This window comes from Clytia hemisphaerica, unplaced genomic scaffold (genome assembly GCF_902728285.1).
Source record: "Clytia hemisphaerica strain Z4C2 unplaced genomic scaffold, Clytia hemisphaerica genome assembly, whole genome shotgun sequence".
In the NCBI taxonomy this organism is placed as follows: Eukaryota; Metazoa; Cnidaria; class Hydrozoa; order Leptothecata; family Clytiidae; genus Clytia; species Clytia hemisphaerica.
Genome location: NW_027104441.1, coordinates 1543048 through 1569742, shown reverse-complemented (window position 1 = coordinate 1569742; position 26695 = coordinate 1543048). Strand labels below are relative to the sequence as shown.

The window sequence follows — 26695 nt, the reverse complement described above, 5'->3', positions numbered from 1 at the left end:
CTGTGTCTTTTACACAGAATTCTTTGAAAACTGCTATGAAACATCTGATAAAAAATTGTTTTTTCAATGCAGGTGATATTGTTATGTGTCAAGTGATCGGGATTCCCATGGGAATCGATCCGGCGCCATTTTGGGCTAATCTTTTCCTCTACCAATACGAACAAAGGTATATGAGCAGGGTCATTGAGGAAAATAAGGTTAAGGCTCGCCATTTTCATTCGACTAAAAGATTCATTGATGATTTGTGTGCGATCAATGACGGTAACTTGTTTCAGTCTGTGTATAGAGATATCTATCCAGATGAGCTTGAACTCAAAATTGAGCACTCTGGTAATCATGCTTCTTTTTTAAACCTGGATATTACCATCAAAGACGGGATATTTATTTATAAGTTGTTTGATAAACGGGATGCATTTCCTTTTTCCATAGTCCGAATGCCACATAAAGATAGCAACTTGCCAGAATCGATTTTTTATTCTTCTTTTGTTGGTGAACTTCTCAGGATTGCTCGTTCTACGTTACTTTTCGAGGACTTGAAAGTTAAAGCCAAAGTTTTTATACAAAGAATGCGATGTCAAGGTGCTGAAAAAACGCAAAGTTAGATTACAGTCTTCGACGGGTTATAGTTCGTCATTTTTCAGAATTTTCAAGATTTCAACTCTCTCAAGATTCACTCGTTCGCCAGCTCTTGTGGTGAGCGGTCACGGTGTACGGGGCTTCGAACCGGGTTATAGTCCGACTTTTTTAAATTCTCATTCTTTTCCCACTCTTTCCATCTTCTTCTTTGAACTGTAAAATGTGTGTGAGAGCCACAGGGTTGGATAGTGGCGATCCAATCCCAGTTCCTTCCCATCTAGTATGCTTTCTACAACGTTGTGGCCGAAACGTGTCAAAGGTGTGGCAACTTTGTCTAGTAGAAAGTACACTTCTTTTTTCATTGTTATTTTAGTTTCTTCGGCTGGTTCCGTGGAGTTTAAGTTTCAGTTTATTTTATATTTGCGCGCGTTTCATACTTTCACTAAACACATCGTTTTACATCTTTTTATCTGTGGTGGTGTCTAGCTAACACTGCTTGGCCTACCTACACAACCCTATTTCCATCATATAGGAGGATATTTTCACAAATGGCCGAAATCCTGTGTAGGTCGAAAACTGAGGAACAGATAATGTGTTTTTTTTGTTTTTTTTGAAATATTTTTTGACTCATATTGAGTTACTTCTTTCCATCTTAACTCATATTGAGTTACTTTCTTCCTTAAAGTCATTTTAGATCACTAGTTTTACATTGACAGATTTCTATGTCATCATATTTTCCTTTTCTACTCCAACCTGATTGATTTCCTGTGAATGTTCATTCTAGATTTTTGTTGTATTTGTATTGTCTTTTTGTTTTGTGGGTTTTTGTCTTTATTGTTTCCATTTTGAGTAGTTGAAGGTTTTATACTTCTAGACTATATATATATAATAGAGGCTCTAATTAGAGAGTGATGACTGTAATCTTTATTTCTTTAGTCTGTCGCAACTCGAAGTGAAAAGATTGCCGAAGAAGAGGTCAAATGCCGTGCGATTGCTGACAGCGCACAATTAGAACTCGACGAAGCTCTTCCAGCGCTACAAGACGCTATCAAAGCTTTGGAATCATTGAACAAGAAAGATATGACTGAGATCAAATCATACTCCATCCCTCCGCCCTTGGTACAAAAAGTCATGGAAGCTGTCATGTTATTGAAAGGCCACGAACCAACATGGGCAGAAGCTAAACGACAACTTGGTATGTTGATATCAGTTCTTTATGTTTGACAGAACAATTATTACCCAGAAATACTTTTTAAGATTGGTCATAAACATGAGGTTGTATCCATTGAGTTTAAAGCTCCGAAGGGGCTAGAGATGAAACTTCAACCTTGTGATTTGCGCCACAATTAGAATGACGGATTAAATCTAGCACTTCCTTTGTTTTCACGTGGCATTTTTTTCGAAATCTGGTGATATGTTTTACTTTCAATCTAGCATTTGGGTGACAACCACGCGGGTCATGCGTTTAGGATTGGAAATAAGTGACTTCATCTCCCATCCAGGAGTCTCGTGTCTAGCCCTTCGGGCTTGGAAGTCCATGGTTGTATCGTTCACAATGAATGGCAAGCATTAATCATAACATTAAAAAATCAATTAATTTGTACTAAAGTTATATTTTCTTGATGTGATCCTTTTTTGGACCTACCTTGGAGGTCCTATAAATTAACCCATGTCCGTCCGTCCGTCCGTCCGTCTGTTACCAGCTTTTCTCAGGATTGGCTCATTAGTTTTTTCTGATTTTTGGCTCAATGATGCAAAATGGCAATGCCCAAAATGTGAAGGAGCCCGATTCTCGGAAAAAAAAATTTGCCGGCCGAAAATGCCGGATATATCCCGGAAAAACTGTTTTTTTGGCACTTTCTCGAGATTATTTCATTAGTTTTTTCTGATTTTTTGCTCAAAGATGCGTATTAACAATTCCCAAAACATGGTCGAGTCTGATTTTTGAGAAAAAAAATTTTCCGGCCGGAAATCGCCGTTTTTCTGGATTTTCATTGGACTTTTTCCTTATAATTGGTTGTTTTTTCATTCAAAAACATTATTAATAGCAATGCCCACCATTAAGTATGTTTCAATTTTCAATAAAATAGATTTTTGAAGCCGGAACTATTCAAAAATCGCCGGAACAACCTATTTTCGCCGATAAGGCAGTATTTCTTGAATATTTCGAGCTGTGCTTTATATTTTTTTATGAAATTTTGCACACTGATGCAAAATGACAATACCTAAAATGTGACGTAGCCCGATTTTCGAAAAAACATTTTTTCCGGCCGAAAATGCCGGAAATATGCCGGAAAAACTTGTTTTTGACATTTTCTCGAATTTTCATCCTTATTTTTCTCTGATTTTTTTTTGCAGAATGATGCGTATTTGCAATGCTCAAAAAATGACTGAGCCGGAAATTTCCGTTTTTGCAGATTTTCGTTGGATTTTTTCGTTGTATGTCTTTGTTTTTTTCAAGTACACGATTAAGCATGGTTCAATTTTCAATAAAACTGATTTTGGTACAGGAACTTCCTAAAAATCGCCAGAACAGCAGAGAATCGCCGGATTTCATTAATTTCTCGAGCTGTTCTTGTTCTTTATTTTTTTTTTTTTTTTGACCAGTTATGTCCTATGTGTTTCATTGTTTCAATGTTCATTGATTAGTTTGATAACCAGGTAGGTCCATAAAAGTATCACTTGTTTTTATCAGTAGAGTGCTTAACCAACCGGAATCGGAAGCGTGATGTGTTAGTTTAAGCAGTGAAAGTTATTGTATCAATACTGACAGTTTCATGTCTTATTCAAACAATCCTCAGTTGAAAATAATTTTTTTTTCCGTTGCTCATACAAAAATTTGTAAAAGATTGACGTCAGCTTTAGCCCTCTTGGTGTCGTGAAGTTTCAAAGTGAACTTGTTCACGTAACGGCATTTTGACATCAGTTCATTCCTTGAGTTCAAAAGTTTGTCAAATTTATTTAAATATTTTAAAACTGCTTTTCATTTTCAGGTGATACTAATTTCATTGAAAAATTGATCAACTTTGACCGAGATAACATCACAGATCGTGTTTTAAAGAAAATCGGAACGTATTGCTCTCAAGCAGATTTCGTACCTGACATTGTGGGCAGAGTGTCTGGCGCTGCCAAGTCGTTATGTATGTGGGTCCGTGCCATGGAGGTTTACGGCCGTATTTTCCGTGTTGTGGAGCCTAAGAAGCAGCGATTGGCGAACGCGACTGCTTTACTGAACGAAAAACAACGCACCCTATCAGAAGCTAAAGAAAAACTCAAAGAGGTCACGGATAAAATTGAAAGTTTAAAGAAAAACTATGATGAAAAGTTAGCACAAAAAGAAGAGCTTGGCAACAGAGCTAATATGCTTGAATTGAAATTGGAGAGAGCTGGAAAGTTGGTTTCAGGTCTAGGTGGTGAACGAGAACGTTGGGAAGCCAGTGTTGGGGTAATTTGTTTCTTTAGTTTAGATTATTAATTTGTATGAGAAATAAATTTAGAGCGACAGTTCAAAGGGCTAAGGTGAAATAATTTCACATGATTCTGAATATTTTTACAAACCGAAGAACTACAGCAGAAAACAAGGGGAATTTTTCCTACGGTGAAATCATGAAGTAATTATAATGATAAGCTCTTTATTATTGTGAAATGAAACTTGTAAAAGGAAATTTCAGTCCGCAAATACAGTTGATGATAAGGTCTGTGTTATGAATTTCCAGAATATTTTGCCGCTGACGAAAAGAAATATCTAATAAAGAGCAAAGTCGGTTCTGACTCAAGGCCCTCAACAACGAAAAGAATTTCTCTAAATAATGTAATATGTTCTACTTTGTTTCTCAGGTTTTCGAGCAAAATATTGAATATTTGGTTGGTGATTGCTTGGTAGCTGCCGCTTTCCTTTCCTATGCTGGTCCATTCTTATCAAGTTATCGAGATGAACTTGTAGATAAAACATGGCTTGCTGAAATCAAGAAACTTCAAGTCTCGTGCAACCCTGAGTTTTCATTTTCCGGCTTCATGGCTAAACCAACACAGGTCTTTTTCTTTTGTTTTTAATAAAATTCCTTTATCTTTTTTACTTCTGAATCATATGTTTTCTTGTCCTAACCAAAATTCATCTGGTCCATCCGTCAAGTGAACAAAGAAGAACTGCCGAATTTTTCCTCGAATACACTAGCGCTGTCCAGCTATGCAAGCTGGCCTTAGGCTTTTAAATAAGAAAGAAAGTATATGTTAAGACGTCAGCTTTTTTTACGGTCAAGTTAACTTGTTGTTAACCAATAAGAAGACTTGTAACCAACCTGAAAAATAAATACATCCTCTTAAAGTTCAAAAACAAAAAAAGATCAAGACAAGATTTGACGTCAAATCACAGTAGAGCTGACAGTTAGTTGGTCTTTAAAGTGGCTGTATTTCTTTGTTTGTTTCAATCAGAGAGTTGTTGTAATACATTTTTATGCTCAGAATTCCGTGCTCTTTTTAATGGTACCAATCATTTTTGTTTATTTTTACTTTTGAAAATCAGCTATTTTTCTACCTCTCATTTTCTCTTGCAGTTTTGCCTATGTCACTATTATGGTCACAAAAAGTTTTCCCGGGCCTAATCCGCATCCTCCCTCTCAAAAATATCTTATAATATACTGTTCTTTGGAATGGACTAAAAATAGCTAGGTTGTAGAAAAGATGTCACGGGACCCCAGGTTTGGCCCCCTACTATATATGTATGTTTTTTTTTCGCCTTAAAAACGCTTAGATAGACCTCGTTACTAGTCTTTAGCCTTTCTTCAGCTTCTCTCTTTTCACGAAGCAATTTCAGCTGTACCTGTATAAGTGATAATAAATCTTCCTAACTCTTTATGTTGACCATTAGGTTCGTGAATGGAACATCCAAGGGTTGCCATCCGACTCTTTTTCAACTGAAAATGGTTGCATTGTTCAGCGTGGAAGCCGCTGGCCCCTCATGGTGGACCCACAGGGCCAGGCCATCAAGTGGATCAAAAATATGGAGACTAAACGAGGATTAAAGATTATCGATTTACAGCAAAGTGATTATTTGAGGACCCTTGAAAATGCGATTCAGTTCGGATCACCTGTTCTATTGCAAAACGTTTTTGAAGAATTGGATCCGTCTCTAGCACCGGTTCTCAACAGATCAATCGTTAAACAAGGTAACCTTTTGTTTCTCTTTTACTGAGCTATTGAATGATGAAAGGGCTAGTGAGGAATCTTCAACGTTTCTCAAGCAGGTATTATATTTGCTGATAAGTTTTATTGAAAACCTCAGTTTTTGATGGGATATGAATGGCTTCATTTTCCATCCAAGAGGTTCCTACTCCCTATCATAAACTGATTTGTCTGAACTATCTCTCGCTTAATTCTTCAAATTCTTCAAACTATTCAAAACAAAGAAAGATAGCTGAAACAAAGAGACACTTTAAGCACTAACATAGTAGTAAACAAACGTCATACGCTAGCCCACTTCTAAGACACATGAAACCCAGAATTGGTTATCTGTCTGAGTGTTGATGTTCGTATCCAAAATCAAATTCAAAAACGTGTTAATAGCTACAAAGTTTTGAGCCAAAGAATTGAAAGAAACTAATTTCTTTACCAATTACTACTTCGATTTTCTTTTGATATAAAATGACTTGAAATAAATCAGAAGTACAAAAAAGACATACGTGAGAACATTATAAACTGGTAATATGATATTCAAAATATCATAAACATATATAGCCGAGAAATACGCTATGCAACCAAAAATTCTTGTCAGAATATAACGATAAGATTCTACGATACTGGACGAATGTGATGGAGTGATTGAAAACATGAGCCACTGGCAATAAACTTGTGATCCGAAGCCGTGAATGATGGTCCATAGTTGAACAATGAAAATGATTGCGTATTTTAAAGTTGTTTTGTCGCGCTCGAGGTTTACATTTGTTGTAAATAACAACATTGATTGTATGGCTGCCACTATGAGTAATCCGTACAAATACAGGAAGAAAATATTCAAATTATTGGTCATCAGTTTCTTTTGGACAACGAAAAGAATGAGTGAAGATGTGGCTAGCACCATAATGGTGATCAGAGTCAGCTGTGTTAAGGTCAAATGAAAATGTTGTACAGCTGTGAAATTGATGAGTATATCCATTTGGAAGTACTGGAACGTCAAGTAGACATCTGTACTGAGTAATAACATGATATAAGAATCTTTAAGAATGTCTTTTGTCGTCCATAGTTTCTGGCTTTTTTTATCCTTTTGGTTTTTCGGTTCAGGGTCAAATTCCGTTTCGGGATAATCTAGGTCCGATGTTAAATTATGTAATCCGAAGTAACCGATAATCCATAGGATTCCCGATATTGTTGCCAAGAAAATCCCGATAAAATTATCTTGATTGATCCACCACGAAGTGCCAATTATGTTAAAATGTATTCCATGGAAAAGAAGAGGCGAACAAGGCGCCAAAGCACTAAAAGCACCAGCCAGTATCTCACTGCGTGATAACATCGTTGCTAAATCCGTTTTGTTGTAAATGCGGTTGAATTCACCTGGGTAGAAAATAGAAATGAAAATAGTTTGAAATCAGTTAGTACCGTACTAGACTCAAATTTTGTATTTCCCAACTAACCAAAAAGTCAAAACAACCGAGCTATTCAACCAATTAACTACAAGCATAGAAAATGTGTTTTTTTTTTATTTCATCGTGGATTTTGGGAAAATCACCTTATAATATACCTATGGTATTCAGTGATGATATTCTTAGGTTAGGATCGAAACTCAACCTAATTTAACTATTAAATAAATCATAAAATAACTTTGAATATTACTGGAGGACAATTAGGTAGCAATTTATACTTTGAAATGCTCTAAAATCACATTCTTACGTTCAGTTGGCTAATTTCATCATGAATATTCTTATAACGTGTATATATATAGAGTATGTTCTTAAAGAAAAAATGTGCAATCACTCTCCCTCTAAAGTCTTCAAAACTTACCAATCATAACTGAGAAAACACCAGTAGAAAATCCACAAACAAAACGTCCGATGACAGGTAACCATGGCGACCAAGTCATTGTATACAATATGTTACCAACGATGTTGAAAAGAACTAAATTCAGGACCAGACCTCTCATATTCCTCGTCTTATCCATCAAACGTCCACAAACAAAACTTGAAATAACTCCACTGATGAAAATTACGGCAACCGAACAGCCATAGTAAAATTTTGGATTCGGAACATTGAAACTGTCTCTGTAATAATATATGCCTGAAATAGCGATCGACCAGTATTCAAAATAAATGAAACATTTATAAGCTATTGCAATGTTGACTGTTATTTTTCGTTTTTGATACCAATCCATGTTTATATTTTTTTTTCTTCTACGGCAGTATTTTCACTTGATTCTTTCTCGAACGAAAACTCTAGTTTCTTCTATGTTTGCATCAGCCACGAGATTTACTTAACGGTATTTTATGTTTGTATTAACGAGAATGTTTTTTTCAAATGTTATATCTCGACCTAACAATTTTTTATTCTTTCACTTTTAAAACGGCTGACAAGTTATTAAATTTCATGGTTGCAATCTTAGTTTCTAATGACCAATCGATTTCATTAGACGAGTAATCCTTCATAATCCAATTTACCCTGTACCATTCAGAGCACCACACAGATAATTTTAGAATTTCAATAAATATCTTGCTGTTTGTCGGTTAAGGAAACCCCGTGTCTCAATAACGTCCCTTTCTAATAACTTTCTATAAATTCTTATTGACAAGACTTTGGAATTTCTCCAAAAAAGCATGAAAAATTTGTTTGCTCTGTGAAGAGAAAAAATGACAAAATCAGTACAAAAACTGTTTGAACAAGCTTAGCCAACCAATGTAGCTAGAAAATTTAAAGCATGAAGTTCCAAATAAGTCATTTTATTTTTATTCCGTATTTATTTTTTATTTCGACTAAAAGGTCGCTTTATATACGACAATTTTTATTTTCAAAAGTAACGTTCACAACAAGAGAAGCACCAGAAGCAGCCAATTCATGATATTCATGACTTATTGTTTTCTACGGAAATACCCCGGTTTTTGCCAGTAGTGGCAAATTTAAACTAGACAAAAGTTGTATAATGTTTCCCACTACTGGCAAAAACTGGGGTCTTTCCGTAGAAAACATTACGTCATGAATATCATGAATGAAGAAATTGTTGTTCCAATCGAGTTACATAAAAGGAAACCCTTATCATCTCCAGCTGAACGAATTTTTAAAGATAGAAGAAAAAATCTTCATGTGTCTAACGTTTTTGAGCAGCTTTAAATTTCTAGTTCTGGGCTGGTGTTTTTGGACAGCTCTCAAATACTAACTATTTTCCAGCAAAATAGAATATCTCAGATCTGCCTTTAGACCCAGGGGAGAATTTTTAAAAGTCGTCCAGGAACTGTTCACCTATTTCCAGCTGAGAAATAGGCGTCCAGAACAGCCCTTTAGTATAAGTTACCCCGATGGCTGTTTTTGGACTGTAATTTGTGGAATCCTGACATATGATGCCAACGATTGATTTGCATTTTAACTGTACCGTACTGTACCGTTTTTGCTTATAACAGTCCAAAATAACAATAAAAATCGCCGAAAATCGCAAATCTTCGGATATTGCTGCGGTACAGCCACTTTTTGCCATCTTAGCGCTTTTGATTTTTAACCGTAAAGTACGGTATATTTCGACGTTTAAAATTAAATAAACTTACAATGTGTATGACAACTTGATATTTCACCAGTAAATTAAATTAAATACACTTTGCTTGGTATAATAACACAAAGTCTTTCCAAAGGTTTATTATTCGCATGAACCACCAACTAAATCATGTTCAACCGGATTTTAATTCAACTGTCCAAAGGACGTCTTCAAAACACCATTGTCGCGTAACAACTTGCATTTTCTTTCATGGTATTGGTTATTCCAGGTCAAAATCTCATCGTTGAAAAGCTTGATGTTTTCTCTTGTGATATTTATGGTGAAATTGACCTCCTTCCAAGATGAATTCTCGAACTAGTTTCCTGTAATTATCAGAACAGGCAGGTCAAGAAGTTGATTGTCTAAACTAGAGCTAATCTAATGTATCTTTAAATAATGATAATTTTTATGTTATAAAAAATCTTTTCAAATCCATTAACAGGTGGTCGATTGTTGATCAAACTTGGTGATAAAGAAGTGGAATACAATCCGGAATTCAAATTCTATATTTGCACCAAGCTGAGCAACCCACATTACACACCAGAAATCTCCACAAAGACCACCATCGTTAATTTTGCTGTCAAAGAACAAGGTAATCTTTTTTACTTTCTCGTTATGAAATCCTTTTTATACTTCCTTTTTTACCTATACGTTGATATTATCTTGGAATATACTTATTCCAAGAAAACTTTTATGCAACAATAATTGTATCAGTGCCGTAGGAAGCATTTTCATATTGGGGGGGGCTAAAGTTTAGTGACACCGCGAGGGCCAACCATGGTTTGGCCCGAGGGGGGAATTTTGAAAATTTGAGCTCTAGATTGCTTGAAAATGCACTCAAAACATGCACTTAAAAGACAATTATGACAATTTAAAAAAGAAAAACTTTGCATTTTGCAAAATAACCATTTTTGAAAAAATTATTGGGGGGGGGCATACCCCCCCAGTTGCTACGGCACTGATTGTAATCAATATACAGTGAAGTCTCCATAACATATTTTCATCCCAGATTGAGTTTTGTCATGCGTCAGTACTAGACCTGAATCTTCGAGTATTATTACTAGAGTCTAAAGAACACATTAAGAAAATCCAGAACAATTTTAAAAGAACTCAAACGAATATTTTTAATTTTTTTTTTTTTAATTCTCGTCAAAAATAGGTTTGGAAGCACAATTACTTGGTATTGTTGTACGTAAAGAACGACCGGAACTGGAAGAACAAAAAGATTCGTTGGTGATCAACATTGCTGCTGGTAAAAAGAAGTTGGAAGAATTAGAAGACGAAATTCTTAGGTATGAGAGACTACACTTGACACCCTCCAATTCTACGTTCTACTATTCCATACGCTCCATTATTCGATGATATTGAAAGTCATTATCAACTAGTAACTCTCATAAACTGCGCTCTACTATTTGATACGCTCCATTATTCGATTATATTGAAAGTCATCATCAATAATAAGAAACTCTCATAAACTGCGCTCTACACTATTCAATACGCTCCCTTCGAAAATCCCATACCCCTTGAAAATGGAATTTGAGAGCGTCCATTGTAATCACTTTTATAGTAGGATATTTATTTGACTACCGAGTAGTCGCAAACACTAAAAACTTCCAACAGAAAAAAAAAACTTCTCAGCTCTTTTGAAAAGCGATTCTTTCTCTGGCTATATTTCTACTTATATGAATGACATATGATTTTTTTTGCTGTATAGACTATTAAGCACGGCTCAGGGTTCACTTTTGGATGACGAGCAGTTGGTGAACACTTTACACACGTCCAAAATTACGTCAACCGAAGTATCCGAACAACTGGAAACTAGTGAACAAACTGAAATCAAGATTGATACTGCTCGTGAGGTAATCAAAACAGTTCCATCTCTACCCGACAAGAATTTTTCAGAATTCACTACCTTATCAGGGAAAACTTCGTTGGGGAAAAGTGACGAAATTTTGGACAAGTGACGAATATTTTCCCCGACGAAAATTTTCCCCGGCCTTAATGCGTTTACCAACTACCAGCAAGTGACGAAATTTTCCCCGACGAAGTTTTCCACGATAAGGTATAAGTCACTAGGAACAACACCCCTAACCATCTTTCAGCTGAGCTAATAAGCTAAGGGGTCAATTTAATGCTTAAATGTTTGAATATAAATGATATTCACTAATTTCAAGTCCCCCACGGATAGTTTTTGAATCTTAATCATGAATTTTATAACCTGGCCGGGTAGCTCAGTCGGTAGAGCATTCGCCTTACAATCTAAGGTTTGTGGATTCGATCCCCGGTCACCGCCAACTCAGTGGATGAGTAGCTTAGATTGGGTAATCTGACCTAGGCGGTAAGTTACTGAGAGCATTCGATCTCCCAGGTCTAGCACAAATAGAAAATGGGATAGACTCCCTCACTCCCGGCTCCGCCGACAGCCACCAGATGAATATACTTACTTACTTACTTTATAACCTTCTTTGTGTTACTCAAAAACGAGAAACTTGCCCTTAAAATATTGAGATGTTCTGGGGTTTTTATAAGATACTTCACTAATTGGTCATTTAAAGTAATAGAGATGACGCGTTCTTTACAAAAAGTAACCAAATCAAGAAAGAGCTTGTAAAAACTCCAGCTTGTCCTTAAAATATTATCCACTTTTCCAGTAAAATTGATTCACCTTTATCTTTTTTTCAGGGTTATCGGCCATGTGCTGAGCGAGCTTCCATTCTTTTCTTTGTATTAAACGATCTGGGACGAATCGACCCTATGTATCAATTCTCTTTGGATTCGTACATCGAACTGTTCAACAATTCCATTGATAAAAGTAAACGTAGTCAGAAGCTTGAAGAAAGAATACAAAATTTGAACGACTTTCACACTTATGCTGTGTACAGGTATGCCATTAGATCATTTGAGAATTTTTTACTTTACAATGAGCAACTTCTTGTTACCAGATGTAATTCCCAGCTGGCACACAACGTTCTTTCAACGTTCATCTAACGTTATATGGACGTTGTGTACGTTAGATAAACGTTGAAACAACGTTGCGTACCAGCTGGGTTTATCTATTTAAGCCTTTTCGTTTATATTTATATCTCATCGCATGACCGGATATGATCCCAGTCATGACACTTTCAAAAAATTGATCCAGTAGAAAAAAAAATTTCCAATGTAAATTGCGTTCAGTTCTAAGTTTAAGATAAAATATTTTGCACACTTTCTATGGAAAATTTTCAGATTCATGAGCTTCAATTTGAGTAATTGAATCAAGCTGAATTATTTTAGCCACAACGTTAAGTAATGAGATTTTAGTTCACCCCAAATACATAGGTCCCCCCAAAAAAGTGGTGTACTTTCAGCCTCTCCTTTTTGGGGGAAAATTTAGGGTGTAGCCCCCCCCCCCAACCAGCAGGGGGGAGCTGACACTATGAAAGTTTTTGTAAACTTTTTGTCTGCAAGATAGGGTTTTCAGTCCTAGAAAGATATTTTTATTACAATCAAGTTTCACAATACTTCAAATTCTTCTCTTGAAAATGATGAAAATGTTTCAAATTCTAACTTTCATTGTCATTGCCACTAACTAGATACACATGTCGTGGATTATTCGAGAAACACAAACTCTTATTCTCCTTCCAAATGTGTACAAAAATTATGGAAGCTTCTGGCAAAATCAATATGGATGAATACAACTTCTTTCTGCGTGGAGGTGTAGTGTTGGACCGAGAAGAACAAATGGATAATCCGTGTAGTAATTGGCTCTCAGATGCGGCATGGGATAACGTCACTGAATTGGATAAGTAAGCCCTTCTCGGTTTGACCAACTCCACCCGCTCTTCTCGGAATCACGGAAATCTTAAAAAAAAACCGCTAATAGCTACAATTAGTTCGTAATTATCTTGTATCGTTGGGCTATTTGTTGTATTGCCAGCTCAGCTAATGAGTTTTCGGCTGATTTTCATAAAGCCTGTCGTCGAGTTACTATCTAAGATGTTTTTGTTCTCATCTTTTTCAAATATTAAATATCATCTCGTTTTATCTCATCATTCTGTCAGGCTTTCTGAAATCTTCAGGCCTACCGGGTGACCCACGAAAAAGTTCGGACGTTTCTCGGCGTCTTGAGGCCGAACAAATGTCCCAAAGTGCTTGGAGTTTTATTATTTAGAAAGTAGATATCCTAACTTAAAATCCGAGCCATTACTTTTTAAATTTGACCCACAAGTTCCCTAGTTATGAGCTTTTAAACTCAAAATTCACTTTTCGGAAAGTGTAAAAAACAGGTAAAAAAGGGGTATCAAATTAGGTATTTTTAGACGTTTTTGATATACAGTTTTTGAGAAAATTCCTTGAAAGTGCCAATTTTGATAAAAACTAGTCTTGGTTTAAACAAAAACTACTTTCAAAGGTGTTTTTAATAATTATTAATGTCATAAAACTCGTTAAATAAGTCAATTTATAAGAGATTTTCTAATTGATTGCATTAATTTAATACCTCTTTTTTACGTGTTTTTTACACTTTCCGAAAAGTGAATTTTGAGTTTAAAAGGTCATAAGTAGAGAACTAGTTGGTCAAATTTAAAAAGTGATAGCTCAAATTTTAAGTTAGGATATCTACTTTTTAAATACCAAAATTCCGAGCACTTTGGGACATTTGTTCGGCCTCAAGACGCCGAGAAAGGTCCGAACTTTTTCGTGGGTCACCCGGTACATCTGATTGTCTTTACATCTTAGTAACGTTTTTGTCAAAGTTCTTGAGTAACTGACTTATATACGTTCTCTTACCAGGCTAACCAATTTCCATGGTATGATTGCGTCATTCGAACAATACCCACGTGACTGGAACGTTTGGTTTACATCAGGCGAGCCCGAAATCGCTTCATTGCCGGGTGAATGGGAAAATGCTTGTAATGAGTTACAACGAATGTTGGTTGTCAGATCTTTACGTCCTGATCGCGTCAGTTTCTGTGCAAACTCCTTCATCATCAACAACTTAGGATCTAAGTAAGTAAATCAGTTTCGTATGAATGCAGATGTAGAGTTAAAGAAATCCGACGTAAAAGTATAGATCTTATCGGAGTTTTTGATTTTTCTAAAAAAGTGATGCATTGTGGGATTGTTTCGGGAGTATTACAATAGAATCGAGGAATTCCTAAGAGATTTCTATTGTAATACAATCTCACAGTGCAATCAAAAACTCCGATAAGATCTATTTAGCCACTGCGCCATAAATAATTGTACCACATTCCCAATTATTCGTTGGCGTACGAATTGGTCACACCAACAATTTTGGTCACCTTCTCCAATACCAGTTAGATGATTGTTGCATGCTTCTTGGGTGCTTCTCTAACAACATCACTACATCACAACATCTATAAATTCATTGAATATTCAAAATAACATCATTATTCATTAAAAGGTTTGTGGAGCCACCTGTACTGGATATGCGATCCGTTCTTGAAGATTCGACGACCCGTACACCGCTCATCTTCGTTTTATCTACTGGTGTTGTAAGTGATAACCAACTTTTACTACGAGAATTTTTAATTTTTTCACGCATTTAACCGTACTACTGGAGATCAAATAATACACCTGTGAGGAAACTGGGTTCAAGTCTACTAGGAAAGAATGATGTCAAAATCCCTGAAGTCGTTGCCTTTTTAACATCCTTACTACAGGCATAGAATTTTGTTTAGGAAATTCATTACCAATTCTTATAAAAGCCGACCGCGCAGTTGATATGGTTGATAGGTTTATCAGAGAAAATAAACTACAAACCTTTTACGTGCTAAATTTGTTATTGTAATTTGATATTGATATTTTTATCTTTATAGGATCCAACAAGTGCGTTATTACAACTCGCCGAATCCTGCAACATGAACAACCGTTTCCACGCCCTATCTCTCGGTCAAGGTCAAGCGCCCATTGCCACCCGTATGATTAAAGAGGGCGTACGCGAAGGAAACTGGGTCTTCTTAGCGAATTGTCATTTATCACTTTCATGGATGCCACAACTTGATAAACTCGTGGAACAACTTCAAGTTGAAAAACCTCATCCCGATTTCCGAATCTGGTTAAGTAGTAGCCCGCATCCCGATTTCCCGATTTCTATCTTACAAGCTGGAATCAAAATGACGACAGAGCCTCCTAAGGTATTAATTAATACACAGGTTTTTTTTTTAATTCTTTTGGGTTAAAATGACACACACAGTGTCCACAGGAACGGGGAAAACCTTGAGAACTAGCCATTCAACCATGAACAACTTTAACTTCTTAGGGAAAAACCTTGAACATTTCAAATTTTGTTGATAACAGTCCCTCTTTTGGAAGCCAAGATAAAACACTTTCTGTTTGTTTTTAGGGTCTGAAAGCCAACATGAAACTTTTTGTTTGATTTTTAGAGTTTGAAAACCAAAATGAAACACTTTCTGTTTTGATTTTTAGGGTTTGAAAGCCAACATGAAACACTTTCTGTTTTGTTTTAGGGTTTGAATGCCTAAATGAAGCATTTTTTTTTTAAAGGTTTAAAAGCTAACATGAAAAGTTTTCTGTTTTGTTTTTTAGGGTTTGAAAGCCGATATGAAACGTTTTCTGTTTTGTTTTTAGGGTTTGAAAGCCAACATGAAACTTTTTGTTTGATTTTTAGGGTTTGAAAGCCAAGATAAAACACTTTCTGTTTTGTTTTACGGTTTGAAAGCCTATATGAAACTTTTTGTTTGATTTTTAGGGTTTGAAAGCCAAGATGAAACACTTTCTGTTTTGTTTTAGGGTTTGAAAGCTTACATGAAGCATTTTGTTTTTTGTTTTTAGGGTTTGAAAGCCAAGATGAAGCGTTTTCTGTTTTGTTTTTAGGGTTTGAAAGCCGATATGAAACATTTTCTGTTTTTTTAGGGTTTGAAAGCCAACATGAAGCGTTTGTACCAACTGATCACTGATCAACAATTCTCAAGATGCAAAGAACAAGAGAAATACAAGAAGCTTCTCTTTTCATTATGTTTCTTCCATAGTGTTTTGTTAGAACGTAAAAAGTTTCTACAACTCGGTTGGAATATCCCATACGGTTTCAACGATTCTGATTTTGAGGTAAGTTGGCAAATTAATCACAATGTAGATTAGGATTACTCTGTACCAAAGTGTATCTCACGTTTATCGTTTCGTAGTACTCTCTGTGCGCATTGTTCGTTTAATGAAATAGTTCCCGTACGGAAAACTCTACGGTGAAGTATGATTTATAAATAGTAACATTTTTCTTGTCGTATCCCCTCTCTCACCCGCACTCCATCGGAGCGGTCGGTTTGAAAAAGAATAGACAATGACAACAGACCCTCTAAGGCAATGAATTTTGAAATTAGCCCTAGATATCGGGTCTGTGTACAGACTAAGGTTAGGGTTGGTTAGGATTTAATTTATATCATTATGGAAGAAAATTTCGAATTTCATAAGAAATTTGTCTGTTAACAGACCAGATATTTACGCAAATTTCAAAATTTGTTACCGTTTAGGACGTTACGTTTTACGTGAGGTAGAAAGTCTCCTCTTTGAAAATTCGAATGTTTTCTTGCATAATTTAATTTCTTGGTTCTCCTTATAAATTAAGTTTAAAAGATATCGAAAGAAATTTGAAAAATTATTGAGGTAGTCTTGCATTTAAAGTTGTTTGTCCTTCAAAGCAGAGTAAGATGGAAAATACTTCTATCTTCTCTCTCTCTGTCTAATGATGGATAGGTTTCAGAGAATTTGTTGAGCATTTATCTTGATGAATACGAAGACACGCCTTGGGACGCGCTCAAATATTTGGTAAGAAATGTATTTGATTGAGCATAAATTCTGGTTATGGATCTACCCCCGTATGATATGATTTTTAATCTTAGCGCGTGGTAGACGGTCTCTATTCTTTGAGATCTATTTTTCAAGCAGAAACTTACATCTAAATCTGAAAACTCTGAACTAGTGAACTAAATTGGCGGACACTGTGCAGACACTAGTTTTATTACAATTAAACAAAAACGCTCACGTATCCTTCGTAATAATTTACAATTTTTTCCATCAGATTGCCGGTGTCAATTACGGTGGTCACGTCACGGACGATTGGGATCGACGTCTATTGATGACGTACGTCAATGACGCTTTCAACGATAACGTCTTATCCGAACCGTTCTATCAACTTTCCGCAAACTCCAATTATTATGTTCCAAAGTCTGGTTCCATTGGATCCTATCGGGATTTTATCAGTATGTTACCTAATATTGATAAACCGGACGCTTTCGGACAGAACCCTAATGCAGATATTGCAAGTCAAATTCGTGAAACAAGGTATAGTAAAACTTCCAATTATCGGCACTCTAAAAGGTTGACATTTCACCTGTTTAGTGATTCGATAACATCTCCATTCCCAAACAAACATCTCTGTTTGAGATGCCCATTTTGACAGACACGTTTCCCATAGATATATACACCCCTTCCGGTCTTGGAGCCCTACTTTCATCATCAAGGTTTGCAGCTTGACCACATTGGTTTATGGTTCTTTACATTAACTGTTGAAGTCTTGGAATCACCGTAATTAAAAGAAGTTTGAATCTGATATTAGCCAAAACTGCTTTTTCTTTCACTTCATCACATGTGTGCGATGAACGAGTCACTTAAAATCTCTTTATTTTCTAGATCTTTATTCGACACACTGTTATCACTGCAACCGCAAGTGTCCTCAGCCGGTCAGGGTGAAAGACCAGAAGACAAAGTCATGGACTTGGCTGCAGACGTGTTGAGGAAAGTGCCAGACTTAATCGATTATGATCAAACAGCTAAGATCATGGCTGAAGATCCATGTCCACTTAATGTTGTTCTTCTACAAGAGGTTGGTCGTCTTTTGAACTAAAATACGTAACTTAACTTTATTTATTTCATAGAATTATATTTCACAGGTCTATCGACCTCTACGAAATAATTTAGATTTATAAAATATTGTCTAATCTTCATCTGTCGTCCAGTCGTGAGAAGATATGAACAGAGAAGACTTGGTCTTTGTCCTAGGTTTTCTAACTAGGTGAAGGTTTGTTCTAGGTCTTCCCCTTACATACCAAACAAAGTCACCATATTCTAAATTCATTTTCTTCGCCTTTTAATGAATATCTTTAATAACCTTTTTTTTTCGTTGATTGTGAAGTCGTCTGTAATGCTAAACTTGCTTATTAGATTAAGAACTTAAAAGATGATGGTAGCCATTTTTGACAAAGATAAAGATTTCGAACACGTTCGTTACGTAACGTCGATCATAGATATTCATTATTGTATTATTGTATGCGATATTATTGTAATACCTATACATTCTGGTGTCTCTCTCTAGGACAGAGAAATAAGATGACCTCTTCTCTTCGTAAGCCTAGGTGGTCTGTGTTATTCCAACCGTGACTGACCCCCTTTGTTAGGATATGTCATTTATAATATAGTAGACTCTACGATCGAGTGCATCAGTATATTAGCATATTATTTTACCTAGGGATTTATTATTACTGGAAGATATATAGAGAGAAAACGTATACATTATATTGGCGACGAAGATGGGATAAAACGCTTCAAAAGGCTCAATTTTGGTGTAAACTCGGCACAAGAGGAACTACAACACGCCCTGCGAGAAACAATAAAGGACATTAAAGGGACAATGAACTTAATTGATGACATTATCGTTTTCGGGACAACCCAGGAAGAGCACGATACTGCATTACAGAATCTGTTACAACGTTGCGAAGATAAGGGGCTTACGCTCAACCTATCGAAATGCCTCTTCAGCCAAAAAACTTTAACGTTCTTTGGTTTCGTATTCTCTGACCAAGGAATGCATCCAGACCCAGCTAAGCTTGACGAGATCAAAAACATGCCAATACCAGAGGATGTCAAAGCACTCCAAAGCTTTTTGGGACTTATGAACTACTTTAAACGCTTTATACCACAGTACAGTACGTTAACTCACCCGCTCCGACAACTATTACGTAAACATGCGTCGTGGACCTGGACTGATGAGTGCCAGGAAGCTTTCGAAACACTCAGAGACAGTCTTTCATCTGAATCGTGCGTCGGGTACTACGATCCGAAAAAAGAAACATCCGTCTACACAGATGCCAGCCCATTTGGAATTTCTGCTGTCATAATACAAAACACACCGGGCAAAGAAGATCACAAGCTAATATCGTATTCGTCACGTGCCCTGAACCCTGCAGAACAGCGCTACTCCCAAATCGAAAGAGAATGCCTCGGAATCGTATACGCATGTGAACATAATAAACTGTATTTGTACGGTACACAATATAAAATGTACTGTGACCACAAACCGATCGTTACTTTATTAAACAACCCCAACTCAATAGTACCGCTACGTATTGAGAAAATGACTTTGAGTCTACAAGGATACACATTCGACTTACAACACATCGCAGGCAAAGACAACATTGCAGACTATCCGAGCAGGCACCCTATCGGAAGTCCCATCGAAAACAACAACGAAATCGAACAGTACGTCAACTACGTGGCAGAAAACGCATGCCCGAACGCCATCTCGCTCGAAGACGTTCGCGAAGAAACAAAAAAGGACCCCGCGTTACAGATTGTCGCTGACCTCGTACGAAACAACTCCTGGTACAAACTAGAACAGTTACACAACTATCCAGAAATCAAGAAACAATTGCATAAAGTACTGCCTTACAAAAACATCAAGAATCAACTCACCGCTAACACTGAATCTGATTTGCTACTAAATTTGAACAGAATCGTCATACCGGAAACTCTAGAAAACGTTGTCATGCAGCTAGCCCACATCGGCCATTTAGGCATCACGAAAACCAAAGCACTCTTACGAACCAAAGTCTACTTCCCAAACATTGACGAAAAAATCAAACGACTTATCAAATACTGTGCAGCCTGCCAAGTCCAAGCCAAACCAACCCAGCCGGCAAAGTTATCAGTAACGCCTACGCCAACAGAAGTTTGGGAAACCACCAATCTGGATTACCTTGGGCCACTACCAAACGGAAATTACCTTATCGTTCTTATCGATCAACTGTCAAAGTTCCCAGTTGTCGAACCAATACGCTCAACATCAGCAGACCAACTAATCGACTTCCTACAACGAACTATTTCGACATTTGGAATTCCCAAAACCGTCATTTCCGACAACGGCCCACCATTCAAGTCTTATAAGATTAGACAATTCTTTAAAAGACTCCGAATCAAGCATCAACGTATCACACCTTTATGGCCACAAGCCAACGCCCAGGCAGAAAACTTCATGAAGCCGCTCATGAAGGCCGTCCGATCAGCCTACTTTGAAAGAACCAACTGGAGAAAGCAACTTCAAAACTTTTTATTCACCTACCGAAATACACCTCACTGTACTACAAAGCTTTCACCAGCACAAGTCATGTTCCAAAGAGAAACCAGTTTTACCATACCTTCAATGAAAAAACGACTCGAAGAGAGAGCAATCAACCAACAGGCACGAGATACGCAAGAACAAGCCAAACAGCAACGCAAGACATACTTCGATAACCGAACAAACGCCAAGGATCACAACATCAAAGTTGGAGATACTGTCATTCTAAAACAACGAAAGCAAAATAAACTTTCAACAGCTTATGAACCCAGACAGTACAAAGTTACAGCAACTAACCACAATATGATAACGGCTACAGATTCGTCCGGACAATACACTCGCACAAGAAACGTTTCCCATTTCCGACCAACACCGCCACTACATTTCAAACAAGAAGAGCAGGATCCAGAGGAGATCGCTGAAGAACAAACACCGGACAAAACACCAGCACAACCAGCACGGAGATATCCAATCCGAGATAGAAAGCCCGTCAAGCGATACGACGGACAATTCCCATGAACTGTAACATGGTCGACTGTAAATATTGAAAACTTTCTGAACTTGACATTTAATACCCAAGTCATTATTAAAAGACAGGGAAGATATAATATAGTAGACTCTACGATGGAGTGCATCAGTATATTAGCATATTATTTTACCTAGGGATTTATTATTACTGGAAGATATATAGAGAGAAAACGTATACATTATATCATTTTGGCAATTTTTCACAGTTTAACAAATAGCGAGTATATGTATTCGAGCTAAATCGAAGGATACGGTATAGAGTAAAGTTGACATGTCACCAAGATCATTGTCCACTTTCCTAGACGACAGTAAAAAACCCAATTACCGTCGTCTGTTTAGGTGAGCAAAGGTGATATAGAGCCGTACATCAACTATCGATTTTGTTTTGCGTCGACTTCACTTTACAGTATCCTCCGATACATATAATCGGTAATATTTTGAAAAAACCGTCCCGGTCTTTATCGAAACTTTCTTAACTCGTCTCGTAGATTACACGTTACAACGCATTACTGACGACCATCAAGACATCTCTAACAGAATTACAACGCGGTATCAAAGGTCTTGTGGTGATGTCTACTGAGTTGGAAGAAACATTTCATTGTATCTTTGATGGAAGGGTACCTCCAATATGGGAAAAGGTACACATTTTTTCTTCATGACCAAATTGCTAAGGCTTGAGCCCTTAAATTAGCCGATTTTTCGTAATGTAAAAAGTTTTTACATAATCCGACCAAGACCAACGATAGTCCTTGAACCAATAAGCATAAATATGGTATAATATCAGGGGTGGTCAAAGCATCGGGCATTTTTTTAAAAATGAGCTAGAATGTTATGCAGCCCAGCCCTGATCCGAAAAAAGTTGCTTATAATAACAAAGGCGTTCGTAACAAAAAAAACATCAAAAACTTGCAAAATTGGAACAAAGCGCCAAATTTGGACCAGACATGCCTAATACCCTATGGATTGACATTAGAAGGGCGGCCCAGAAAATTTTAAGGGCCCCCTTATTTTTGGACCCAATTATTGAAAACCTAAGCACAAGGGCCCAATTTTTATGGAAGTTTCAAGCTCATTTTAGGCCAAAACCAATTATAGAATCTGGAAGCTTTCGAAAAACTTTATAGAAGACTTTTAAGCGAGTATGGCCGATTTCTGTACTGAACGGTAGTTATTTGTTGTATAAGTGTCGTTTTATAAGCGATTTATGACCAAAATAAGTAGGAAACCACCACTTCTTCATCAAATAACTACCGTTCATACAGAAATCGACCGTACTCGCTTAACTGTCTTCTATATAGTTTTTCGAGGGTTTTCCGATTCTATAATTGGTTTTGGCCTAAAATGAGTTTGAAACTTCCATAAAAACTGGGCCCTTGGGCTTTAGCCTAGGTTTTAAATAAATGGGTCCAAAAAATAATAAGGGTGACCCTTAAAAAATGTCTGGGCCGCCCTTCTAATATCAATCCATAGGATATTAGGCATGCCTGGTCCAAATTTGGTTCTTTGTTCCAAATTTGCACGATAAATACATTCAGGCCTACTATAGTATAAGGATTTCATACCATGCTTATAAAAAGATGTGGTTGTTGCTTTTAAAGAAAAAGATCAGACCGTTTAAATTTGCCTATTCCAAACATAGTTTTTTATGTTAACGATTTTAGGAAGTCTACCAATGGTTTCCAGGTGTCCACAGGCAGCTCGATTATCAATAAACTGAACCATTAAATAAGCGAATATTTGAATCTTCCGAATCGTTACTTTTTGATGCCGATGAGTTAGTAGTCCACTCATCCAGTGGTCCTTAAGAATCTTTAAGTCACAAGTTTTTCCTACTGTTCCATGGACCTTTAACATCGTGTTTACATGTGTTTAACAAGTATTAGATCTAATTTAATCGGCATTCGTTGAATACATTTTCACAAGAGTTGGCCGGGGTGACTTTTCTCTTGTGTTAGTTGCCAATGATCATTTAGCTGCTGCGATTGGAAAAAATTCTTGTAATACTAGTACGACGGTGGTTAAATTTACCAGATTTATTTGTTCTGTCATCGGTAATTTTTTCATTCGTTCTAGGCTTATCCTTCACTCAAACCGTTGGCATCTTGGACACGTGACTTGGTTCAAAGAGTTGAACATTTTGATAAGTGGGCGACTACTGCCCATCCGCCCGTTATCTTTTGGATGAGTGCTTTCACCTTTCCAACAGGTTTTTTGACAGCCGTTCTACAAACATGTGCAAGACAGAATAATGTAAGTAGCCTCAGTTTTGTTCCCAGACCCCTTAAATCAATTATGGTCATCGTGTGATCTTGTGTCTGTTTTACGGGTCACACAATCAAGTCCAGGGTCCACGCCATGAAATTGAAAGTGGGGGGGGGGCGAATACAGAGTCTAAGGAGGCTCAACCAAAAATCTTTACTTTGCAAAAAAGTGAAGGGCGTGGTCCCCTGACCGCCTGAAGTCGTAATCACAGATCTTCGACATCTGTTTGGCTTTACCACAAGGAAAATAAGACATGCTATACCTCCTATCCCTATCGTAATATATTACGGAAACAACAAATGATTTGTTTTATCTGTTAACCTTTCAGATCTCAGTGGATAGTTTAAGTTGGGAGTTTGTTGTATCTACGGTCGATGATACTCATCTTCAAGCACCCAAGGTTTGTTATCATTTTTCATTATTTTGTGAAGCATATCAGTTCTGTATTGTTTTCATGAACCTTCCAATGGGCTTTTCCAGAAGAAAAAAAAACGTATATCCACGCTTGAGGAGGTCCATTTCCGTTCCAAGGGGGTAAGGTTTGATGTGTGGCGGAATTCTTTAGGGAGATACAAAAATCTGTCAAAAATAATTGGAGTTCCATGGGGGTGGTTTTTTAAATCCTACTTAAATTCGCAATTCCAGAGGGGTTTAAACCTGAAATCGCCTGGAATTCCAGGGGCTTACAGCATTTCCAGCCACAGGGATTTACCCACAGATCTGTAAAGCCCGAAGGGCTAGATTTGCGGCTTTTATCGAAAAGTGAAGCCTAGGTTTGGAAGGATTTCCTACCAAAGTCACGTGACTAAAATATGCAATTTCACCGGTTTGAGAGATGTGAAATAGCGTTTGCTGCCTACTTTTTTTTATCTCGCGCTCCGAAAACAATTAAAATGCTAGATCCATCGGCACGAAATTTAAAAAGTCAAATTTTTGCTTTACTTTTTTTTTGCTGGAGAAAGCTTAAAGTTGCCTATCTAGCCCTTCGGGCTTTACAGATATCTGTGGATTGACCTCCTCAGCAGGGGTATTCGGTTTTTTCTGGAAAAGCCCAATTTACGATAAGTTTCTCCTTTTTCACATTCGAATCTTTACAAACTTGGTTTTCTACGGGTTTTCAATTCGCTATTCTCTTCGCGTGCACTCTTTCAAAGAGACCGAAATTTTATCGTTTTTCATTCAACTTACTCACTGCTTATCATTACCCCCTTTACTACAGCGGTGATCTCAGTTTTCAGGGGAAAATGTTCTTTCTTGTGACAAGTTTTTTGATAGCTCTTTTAGAAAACCAATCACTGACCACTATCCTCAAAAGGGGATTAATATATTTGCACTTTTGAGGACGGCGGAGCGACTGAAGCGATTTTGAACAACCCTCAGTTTCTGACCCGTAAAATTGAGGACTGTTAAAAGCGTTGATTTACCGTCGTTCTCAGTCAATCAGGATATAGATAAATCAGAAGCCAACCGTCTCCGTGGCAGAAAAAACAGGCATATCTACTCCTACTTTGTGTCTTAGGATGGGGTGTATATTCGAGGATTATTCTTGGAAGGAGCTGGATGGGACAAAAGAAATGCTTATCTAATCGAGGCAGAACCAATGCAACTCGTCTGCCCAATCCCAACCATACATTTCAAGCCTGTAGAAAATAAGAAAAAATCTGGGAAAGGTAAGAGATTACAGAGCTTCTTCCGTTCTTGTTGAAATGGATTAATTTTAATGTTAACCAACAATACCAAAAAAATTCCGAGATCTTATGTGTCGCCATCATCAACCTCTCTTTCGTGATTAAACAGCTTTGAAATGTTGTTACGTTTTTCACTTTATAACACTCTTACTAATAATATATACCAGTTAAAAAGATACTTGAAAAAAAATGATTCAATTGTCATTCCAGGAATGTATGCTTGCCCGTGTTACTATTACTCGAATCGCACGGGAGGATCTGGCCGCCCGTCGTTTGTGGTCGCAGTTGATCTGAAATCAGGTGCAGTTACTCCAGATTACTGGGTGAAACGTGGAACAGCATTGTTGATGAGTCTCGATGACTAATCCAAGTTATTATTTCTCAGGTTTATCCCATGGTTTATTTTACTTTTTTTGAGATCTTTCAACAGTTATTTGCTTCTTCTTATTGCAACTTCAATTGCTTTAAAGGTCTGGGGCAAACTTCATCAAAATGAAACAAAAAAGAAGTTGCAATTTAATGGTCTGTGAGAAACAGTAGATGTATTTTTTGAAACATTTTTTGTTTCAGAAACCGATTTGTATATGTTCTCTTTCCGTCATTTGAGGGGTGGGGCCACTAGCAACTTTTTCATCAAAGTGAAACTTTTTGCGTGTTTCAGTTTTCAAATCTTTCTATTTTGATGAAAAATGTTTGTAGTTGCCCTGGACCTTAATTAATAGTTGGTCAAATGCAATAAACCTTTTCTAATCTTTAACATTGCTTCGTTGTATTGTCATTTGTTAACTTTTCACAGTTTTCCACATGTTTTTCCAGTTATTCTTACGTAAGATAATATTTTATTTCGTAGAAAGGTAATATATTTTTGTGTGATTTATTTTTTAATTTATGACTTTATTTTCTGTAATATATATGAAAGATTCTTAATTCGGGATAAGTTTGTACATTTTATTTCCATTTATTTTTTGGTACATATAATTAATTACTTTTGACTTGTAAATATATAAAGGAAAATTCCATCTATTCCATAGTATTGTTTTCTCTTTCATTCTAAATGTATTCTCTATTCTCTACTTTGCATGACTATGTCTTTTAATCCTGATCCCACAAAACAAGCTGTTGAAGTTTACTTTTCAGAGGCTCTTACTGGCTTTTATACGGCATAAGAACTAGTGATTATCAGAATTACCTAGGTCTTTCTTTGGATTCCAAACACTCATTCAGTCATCATTTAGACGGAAAAAAAGGAAAAATCCATGTCCATGATGAAAATGGCCAAAAAATTAAGAATAATGCTAAGAATATCACCATCATAGAATTTTTGCTACTCAAGCTAAGAATGCCATTCTTAGAGCATTTTGAATTATGAATTGTCAATTACCCCCAAGTAAGGCTCACTTTCACAAAAATGCCATTTTATGCTTGAGACGTATGTACTAAATGTTAAATCTAGTCTGAATTAGGATCTTAACCTAAAAATGCGGTAAGAATATTTTAGAATGATTTTCCCAAAAAATATATATGATATATATGAATATCCATGATGAAATGAATTTATACCATTCTTAT

General features: G+C 36.7%; 1 protein-coding gene across 1 annotated transcript in view; it reads left to right on the top strand.

Moving 5' to 3' along the window:
* LOC136820840 (dynein axonemal heavy chain 2-like) overlaps positions 1–26081 on the top strand; it is an 82867-nt gene extending 56786 nt beyond the window's left edge. Inside the window, exons 56-76 of the mRNA XM_067077076.1 lie at positions 1513–1771; positions 3570–4021; positions 4414–4608; positions 5444–5741; positions 9747–9896; positions 10464–10596; positions 11019–11163; positions 11987–12186; positions 12877–13089; positions 14075–14290; positions 14706–14796; positions 15121–15438; positions 16178–16369; positions 17012–17083; positions 17337–17599; positions 17948–18140; positions 21665–21814; positions 23250–23426; positions 23767–23838; positions 24958–25108; positions 25337–26081. Coding sequence (XP_066933177.1) covers positions 1513–1771; positions 3570–4021; positions 4414–4608; positions 5444–5741; positions 9747–9896; positions 10464–10596; positions 11019–11163; positions 11987–12186; positions 12877–13089; positions 14075–14290; positions 14706–14796; positions 15121–15438; positions 16178–16369; positions 17012–17083; positions 17337–17599; positions 17948–18140; positions 21665–21814; positions 23250–23426; positions 23767–23838; positions 24958–25108; positions 25337–25491 — 4095 coding nt within the window. The 3' untranslated portion in view covers positions 25492–26081. The remainder of the gene's footprint in view (positions 1–1512; positions 1772–3569; positions 4022–4413; positions 4609–5443; positions 5742–9746; positions 9897–10463; positions 10597–11018; positions 11164–11986; positions 12187–12876; positions 13090–14074; positions 14291–14705; positions 14797–15120; positions 15439–16177; positions 16370–17011; positions 17084–17336; positions 17600–17947; positions 18141–21664; positions 21815–23249; positions 23427–23766; positions 23839–24957; positions 25109–25336) is intronic.
* The last annotated feature ends 614 nt before the right edge of the window (positions 26082–26695 follow it).